Source organism: Gavialis gangeticus, unplaced genomic scaffold (assembly GCF_001723915.1).
Source record: "Gavialis gangeticus isolate Ggan-Ray unplaced genomic scaffold, GavGan_comp1, whole genome shotgun sequence".
NCBI lineage: Eukaryota > Metazoa > Chordata > Crocodylia > Gavialidae > Gavialis > Gavialis gangeticus.
The window spans coordinates 33,454,834-33,463,259 of NW_017729031.1; the positions used below are offsets into that span (position 1 = coordinate 33,454,834).

Sequence of the window (8,426 nt, forward strand, 5' to 3'; positions counted from 1 at the left end):
TTTTTTTTTTTTTTTTTTTAAAGGTTGTTAAAGTTCAGTATCTTAAAAAGAGATCTAGGTATATACACATTGTGGCTCTTAAAATGCCACCTGTATCTGCACTAAGCTGCATGCCACACGCACCACTGAGGATGCATGGGCACAGAAAACAGAAGCAGAACAATACATCAGGGCAGCAGGAGTAATGCTAAGTAGGAAACCGTACTGAAGGAAGTTATCAACAGTTATGGCTAAGGTTCACAGGACATCCACGTGGAATTACGACAGAGTAACTTCACAGAAAGCCTGCTGCCTTTACCGAGACAGGGTGGTACAAAATGGTTCAAGGTCTAACACCTGTACTACACATTTCTTAAGAAAATAGAGAGCAGTTTTCAACTTGTAGTTTTTCTAAACTAAGCAGGAGAGCTTTGCTAGCACCCCTCCCTCATTGGCAACCATCTGAGGTAATCAATGGTGCTGCCGAGACAAGCAGCTTCTATTTTTCTCCACCTGCACCACTCGTCTCCTTGTTGAGTCCCCGGATTGACAGATCATACACCACTTCTTCAATCTTCTTCACGTCGTACTTCAGGCCATCATAGCGTTTCCTCAACGAGTCATTCTTGAGGTTGAGGAGACGGAAGCCAGAATCCAGCTCGTTGATAAATGTGGAGATTCGGAGAGGACGAGAATAATCGCCGGCTGTGACGCTATTCACTGCCAGCCGAGACTGCAGGAAGAAATCACACATGATGGCATCAGAGAATGGTAACTCTGGCAGCACGTGGATCCTGGGCTCGTCTACTGCAATCTGTCCCTAAAGCCAACACACACTGTTCCTATCCGTTACTCCACCATGTGAAGCAGCTGTGCCACATACTCAGCCTAGTTACACTCCCATCTCTAACCAGAGTCCCACCTTACAGACAAGGCACTGTTTTAAATTTGCAGGGTTAACCAGAAGTAGGCACTAGATAAAATTAATCAATTCCAGTTCTTCTTTCCTCTGTTAGCAGCTAGGGGTTCAGGCAAACCTTTCATTTAAAAGTGAAGAAGGAGCAGCTGCCACTGCTAAGATAAAACGGTTGTACCCATATAATCCTGCAGCAAGAGAAATGAGCTAAACTGCCATAACACCGACCCTGAAAGAACAACATGAAAGTTGTTGTAACAGTTGTACTAAACTTGAATCATGCAGATCTATGACAACAGTCTGCAGTGATATCAAAAGATACTAATATAAACTGTTGCATCTATATATATCCTAGAGCAGTGGTTCTCAACATTTTTAGACTCAAGGCCTGTGACATTCTCAAGAAACTTTCTGTAGACTCAGGGCACCCCTTGAAAAATGTCAGCTCACAGTTTCCACTCATTGTTGACTGGAGAAAAATACTAGAACAATTCTTCTGTTGCAAAGAACTTAGAAAGACCACAACAGGTCAAAATGTTTTTGACACTGGATTCCTATTTGCAAGCTGTGGGTTTATCTTGTGAATCACATTTGCACACCTAACAATGCTAACATTGTGTGGCACCCCACAGCACCCTTGAAAGGATTTTGTGACACCATGGCTAAGAATCACTGTCCTAGAGTGAACCTCAGTATTGCCTAGTGACTGGAAAGGCCTGTTATTTGGTGGCTCAATGCCAAGCATCATTCATTGTAATCTTTATTCTCCCCAAGCATAGGGCCTGAAAAACAGGGCACCTGCTACTTGCTTCAGTTCAGCTACCATGCTTGGTCAATCTTATACTTACCAGCTCACTGGCAAAAGTTAAAATGCCAGAGAGATAATCTTCAATGTCCAGGTGAAAGCCCTTCTCTCGATCAGCCTCAACTAAGGTGAAAAACAAGAGTTGTGATCCAACTTAATATTATATCTGAATACAAGCAGCAGCTCAGAAATGCATTTCAAGTCTGCTACAGTGAACACTGCAGTCCAAAAACCTTATGGCAATATCGTGGCTTGTTCTTTCCCTGTACATGATGTTATGACTACTGCTCTTGGTTGTACCGGTGTAACACTAGATACATCCTCTATAAGAGACATGATACCTGCCATTCAATCCATAAGCGTCACCCAAGTTATCTTTTACTACAGACAACCATTTTCCATTGTTAAATTTAGCTTTCCCCTGTTCTGTGTTTACCTACCGCAGCTCCATAACACTACATTCAGTAACTCAATCATCTGTTTACCATTAAAAACAAAAATAGGAGAACAGAGGATAATGCATATCTTTGCTATATTTAGATTTTCTTGGTTTAAAACCATGTAAATTTAGGATCTAAAGGTTTTAACTGGTTTTATAGTCTAATGTTTTTTTCCTTTAAAAAAAATTCTGGTTTGCATTTTCCCAAAGAGAGATTTCTACTCATATTTAATTACTGGGTTGTATAGATATGCACCAAATACAAGCCTACCAATAAAAGACAACAACCACCTTCAAAACTTCAACTAGATTTAAAGCAGCAAGGGTTAACCTACTTCCAAGTATTTCTGCAACAGCTTCTCGAGTGACTAATGTTTCAGTTTCCAAGTAGACCACAAATGCTGCCAGGAACACCAGCCGCTGTAGCACAAACCTCCAGTGTTCATGAAACCTGTTGAAACACACACAAGCAGGACAGAAACACATTTTTGTATGTTCTGTCGTTGGAGATTATATGCAATCTATTGCAGATTACGTGCGATACGCTTGTCAAAAGCAAAGAAGATGACAGTTGGAAACACAAATTGTTTCTTTGACAATCAAAAATTTCCACCCCTGGATTGGCTTATAATAGCATCCTCAGCCTGTTGAATTGGTGACTGGTTTTGGGAGGAGCAGACGTGCAAACAAAGCTGTCAGACTGTTTGGCCCCTGTCTTCCTATCCTCCAGTGGTCAAAACTCCTGCAAGTTGGCAGTGTATTGAAAGTGACAGGATCTGCGCTCTCTGAAATGCTCTCAGAGGAGATGCCCTCCTGGCAGGGAAAGCAAACACAACCCCAAAATGACAGGCTCAGTTTGGAGATCTGAGTCAGGTGGACAACTCCTGACAGATTCAGGGCTTGGCTTTCAGAAATGCCAGAACCCCAACAGCTGTAAATGAAGTTAACAGAATAGACACTCCTCAATCCTAGCAGTAAGACCCATGATTACAGCTGCTCCAAAATAATATGGTTTCCCCTTTCCCCTTTAAACAAGAAATGTATGCCATGTGCACATGGTGGGGGAGGGACAGGAGGGAAGGAAGCAGTTTTCAAATGGATTTTAGTGAAGGGAGGAAAAGGGACGATATGAGAACACGGCGTATGTGTTTCGTTTTTTTTTTTTTTTTTAAACACAGAAAATCATCCAGGTTTTTCTTCCAAAAAGGAATATTTGGACCACCAGCTACTTTCATCTAAACAGGTTTGAAGATTACTTGTTTAAACAGCTTTACCTGAGAAGTGAGAAAAAAAAATGTTGGGCCCCAAAACCTTGAGAATGTTCTTTTTTTCAGTTAAAATATAGAATACCCATGTGCAGTATCAAATAACTCCGTTTACAGAAGATATGACCAACCTGTAGTACTGATCAGCAGGGAACTTGGTCTTCAAAGAGGCCAGCTGTGTTTTTACTGCACCAAAATGTTCCCGGGCCTTCTGACACTTCTTTGGTACTGAAAAAAGAAGCAAGTTCAATGTTAGTAACTAGAGGGCCAAGTGCTGGACTCAGTTTTGTATCTACAAATTCAATTAATATATACTGTTCTATTTCAGGTCACAGTTAGCAGGGTCGGAAGGGACCTGAGCAGATCATCAAGTCCGACCCCCTGCCATGGCAGGAAAGAGTACTGGGGTCAAATGACCCCAGCAAGGTGATTGTCAAGCCCTGTCTTAAAGACCCCCAAGGTACAAGCCAGCACCACTTCGCTTGGAAGTTGGTTCCAGATCCTAACCGCCCTGACAGTGAAGTCACACCTCCTGATGTCTAGTCTGAATCTACCCTCTGCCAGCTTGTGACAGTTATTTCTAGTCACTCCTGGTAGTGCTAAGGGGAACAGGGACTCCTGCAATGCCTGCTGGTCCCCTCTGACTAGTTTGTAACAGGCCACTAGATCCCTCCTCAGCCTTCTCCTGTGGAGGCTGAACAGGTTCAGGTCTCTGAGCCTCTCCTCATAGGGCCTGCCCTGCTGTCTCCGATCATGTGAGTGGCCTCCTTTAGACCCTCTCCATGTTGTCCACTTCCCCCTTGAAGTGTGTCGCCCAGAACTGGACGCAGTACTCCAGCTGCGGCTTGATCAGTGTCACATAAAGGGGGAGGATCACCTCCTTGGACCTGCCTGAGATGCATTTGTGGATGCATGACAAGCTATGGTTGGCCTTCCTGACTGCATCCCCACACTGCCCGCCCACATTCATCTTGGCATCAATGCTGACTCCAAGATCCTTTTCTGCCTCTGCACTGACGAGAAGGGAGTCCCCCAGCCTGTAGGTCAGCTGCAGCAAAAATTTAGATCACTGTATTGAAAGGTAGACAAACTCTTTTTTTCTGTTCCAAATACAGTAAGTCTATGGGAATCTCAGTATTGCCAACTCACGATTTTTGGTGTTGTTCTTAATGTCTATGGTTCAGGAATGTGAAAAACTTAGGTCTTTTTTTTTTTATCTAACATACATAGATAAAAGAGCTACATATTTCAGGTGCCCCCTCCCTCCCAGTGCAGGGCTTCACCTGGGCTGTGCTGTCCAGCTGCACTTGCCTACTCCCCTCTTCCCCCAGTCAAATGGCCCTGGGAGCCTGGAGGAACTCTCAACAGCAGCTGTGTTTGAGCTGCTGCATTACTGCTTAATTGTTTAACTGATATAATTAGAGGTTAAATGAATAGTTTTTAAAATGATATTTACACCCCATCTAATATACATAGATAAAAGAAAGAGCTAAATTTTTCACATTCCTGAAGCATAGACATTAAAAACAACACCAAAAATTATGAGTTGGCAACACTGTGGGATGGAAAAGAAATATAACTAGCCCAAGGGCTAACAGTCAGTGACAAGCTCTACGCATTTCAGCAACCCCTTCTATTTCATATATTTGAAAGAAATACATTTCAAATTATGGTTAGGTCCAAGATGGTTAATAAATCTCAGTAACTATTAATCAGAAACAGTGGGGCTAGTGTGTTGTTGTAGCTGTCAAGGTCTGATTTTAGAAAAAGAAACAGATTTTCAAGCTCAGTTATGTGCTACTTACTGCCACCTGCAGCATGCAAACATAAACTACAGCTCTAACACTATCACTGGCTAGAAAGAGATACTGCCAAATGAAGCAGATCAGTACCCCAGGGCTTCCCTCCCCTGCCAGACTATGCCCCCGTCCAAGCTAAAGGATAACTAGAAGCTACCAGGTTATCGTGGCACTCATCAGTTAAATGATTAATTGATTAATGATTAATTCACATCCCTACTCCAGGGGTGCCCCAGCAGCAATCAGAAGGCAGCAGGACAGGCAGGAGGAAGGAGCAGTAAGAGGAAAACAGCAAGCAGCCTGTGACTCATCAATTAAGCAATTTGCTGCTGGCTGACAGGTGTCCCCTCCTCCTAGTCCAGGGCTTCACCTGGGCTGTGCTGTCTGGCTGCGCTTGCCTAGTCCCCTCTTCCCCCAGTCAAAGGGCCCTGGGAGCCTGGAGCAACTCTTAGCAGCAGCTGTGTTTGAGCTGCTGAATTACTGCTTAATTGTTTAACTGATATAATTAGAGGTTAAATGAATAGTTTTTAAAATGATATTTACACCCCTACCCCAGAGCTCCCATGGAGTAGGGGAAAGCCAAGATGTACCAGTGCAATCCCAGGGTTGGGACCACCCTGGAGCTAGTTAATACTCAGGGCCATTCAACTGCACAGCCCACAAGTCTTCAGTTTGCAGTCCACAGACTCTCACCCAGTTGCAGTTCCCTCCATCTCTCCTGCTGCCAGGATCACCTACCGCCCCATCCCTTCTGCAGCTTCTGCTTCCTGCCTACACTTCTGGGGATGGGATTGGGCAGGGTGGTATAGCAGGGGGTGGTGGTATAACTGACTGCTCAGAATTTGGTCAGCCCTGCCCTAACCATGTGATCTTTTACACAGCAAGGCTGTTTACGGCAGGCTGATTTTAAGTATTTGAAAACTCCTACGTGGATTCTGTTCCCATATCTGGATAACTCTGGCTGAAAATGCTAATGAGCATGTGCAGAAACAGAAGCAAAGGTACTGAGACAGGCATCTCTTTACTAATCAAAATTGGAACACAGCCCTAAGGAGGCTGAGCCTTCTGCACAATGGCTGTCACTACTTTTGTGGTTTTATTCACCCTTCAGGAGCTCTGTGCATGGTCAAAGAAATCAGCCACTGATCTTATTATAGCTCAACTATTTAACACTGGTGTGTTTGCTGGATTGCTAGAAGTTACTAGAGCCTATAGATGGCCAATCTCAGTGTCGAAAACTGGCCGCTGATGGGTAAGTCTGGCTGAAGCAGGAAGGACAGACCTCCATCCCAGGCATGGTGGCACTGCCTGGCCAGAGGCCAGCCACCAAGAGCCACAGCAGAAGACAAGACAGTCACTACTACAAGCAAAACAAGGCACACACCTTGATTCTTCCTTTTATGCATCTTCTGATGCAGCCTGGCTGGTTTCTCCCTATTGAAGCTTCTTAGTGAATCAGAATGGGTCACTCCTCTTCAAAGGTCAATCATATCACCAAACGGACAAGTGACTTAGTCACTTTTATGCAAATGAGAACATGCCCATTCCAGTAACTTCAAGCTCAGGAAAACCACAGATACAAAAACATATCCACTCAGGGAATTCAGTTTTTCTTTTATAGACACAAGCTGGTAACTTCCCTTTACATTGTTCTCAGCAGATCAACTTAGATTTTGTGTCAAAAGTGCTGTTCAAAGTGACTAAGGTAATTCAAAATAGTCTTTTCCTCCTAAAAAGCACAACGCTGTTTCTCCATGCAGGCCTGTCTCACACAGCGAGTTAGGTCAGCTCAGGACTGCAACAGGCAGAGTAGAAGAATCTACTGATGTACCGGTTCCAGAGCATGTGTGATCCAGTTCACCAATCCAGAAAGCAAATACATGAAGGAAGATACACCCCCAGGACTTGCCCTAGTCCAGTGGCCCAAAAGAAGATGCGACAATGGGAAATAAAAAGAAAAGCAAGCACAAGGATAGCACTGTTAAGGGGCGGATGGTAATTTCTCTACATGTCTGAGTGAGTCCTATTCCTAGGAAGGAGATAAACCTGCCATGGCATAAACTCCTGAAACTCAGGAAACAAATGAGTTTCCTGAGAGAAGAAGAGCAGGCTGCTAAGAGACTAACCACTTTGGTTATGCAGACTGCAAAACCATAACTCAGCATCTCTCAGCTGATAGCCACCACACCTCACAGCGGGGTGTTGCATGTTGTTGAGAACAGTCTAATAACTCTAGGGTCGTAGTTTCCTGATGGTCACACACCAGTGTCCTCCATGAGACTAGTTTGCCTCTATAGAAGTACAAAGGATGTCAACTCTAGGCTAGTGGTTTTCAACCTTTTTTCATTGGAAGACCCCTAAAAATACTGGAATGGACCTGCAGACCTCTCTGAATGGTAAGTGTCACATACTTTTGACTGAACATAGTCATCTTTTGCAGACCCCTTACACACAGTCTGCAGACCCACAGTATCCGCAGACCGTGGGTTGAAAACCACTGCTCTAGGCCAGAGGTTGCCAACCACTGGGCCACGCTAGGCACAGAGATAAAATGAACTGCTCCAAACAGGAGATTTTACCACACTTTCAGCTCTCCTGTGAAATACAAATTTTCATTTCTGCCTAGGAGAACTTTTACACTCTTGATCTCTCCTATGCCCGATGAAGGGCAAGCGTGCCCGAAAGCTTGCAAATAAATAAAATAATTTGCTTGCAAATATCTGGTTGGTCTAATACAAAATATTGCCTTTTCCACAAGTTCTGATTCCTTTTGCCTCTAGACCAGCGGCTCCCAATCTGTGGTACGGGTACCACCAATGGTACGCAGACAACCCGTCAGTGGTGTGCATTAACAGATTTATTATAATTACTTGATATGACAAACGTACTGGTGGGACTCAAGGTTGAACCGAAATATTTGCTGGTATATGGAGCCACCTGAGGGTCTGTTTTGATCCTCTCTTGTCCTTCCCGCCTCGCTCCAAACCCACCGACCATGGGCAACTTACTGTCCTGGAAGCCGGCGCCCTGGTGCACCCCCTGCAGCAGCGTGAGGATCTCCCTTGCTGTCTGCTCCAGGGTCTGCACCACCTTGCGGATCTCCTGCAGACGGACATGCAACACGTGAGTGGGGAGGTGGTGCAGCGCGGAGCAGACCCTGCTCACGGCCCCTCCCCTCACAACCAGCCCCCTCCCCCAAACCCCCCTCACAGAGCCCCTCCCC

At 44.7% G+C, this 8,426-nt stretch overlaps 1 protein-coding gene and 1 long non-coding RNA gene across 2 annotated transcripts in view; one reads left to right on the forward strand and one right to left on the reverse strand.

Moving 5' to 3' along the window:
* Positions 1–19: 19 nt before the first annotated feature.
* TSN (translin) overlaps positions 20–8,426 on the reverse strand; it is a 9,091-nt gene continuing 684 nt past the window's right edge. The window contains exons 2-6 of the mRNA XM_019522809.1: positions 8,212–8,360; positions 3,536–3,632; positions 2,475–2,590; positions 1,744–1,823; positions 20–712 (exon numbers count right to left, since the gene is read on the reverse strand). Of these exons, the coding sequence (XP_019378354.1) occupies positions 479–712; positions 1,744–1,823; positions 2,475–2,590; positions 3,536–3,632; positions 8,212–8,360 (676 nt within the window). The 3' untranslated portion in view covers positions 20–478. The remainder of the gene's footprint in view (positions 713–1,743; positions 1,824–2,474; positions 2,591–3,535; positions 3,633–8,211; positions 8,361–8,426) is intronic.
* On the forward strand, positions 4,869–5,173 carry LOC109301427. The gene is made up of 2 exons (XR_002098528.1): positions 4,869–4,961; positions 5,003–5,173. It is a non-coding gene; the product is annotated as an uncharacterized LOC109301427 (long non-coding RNA).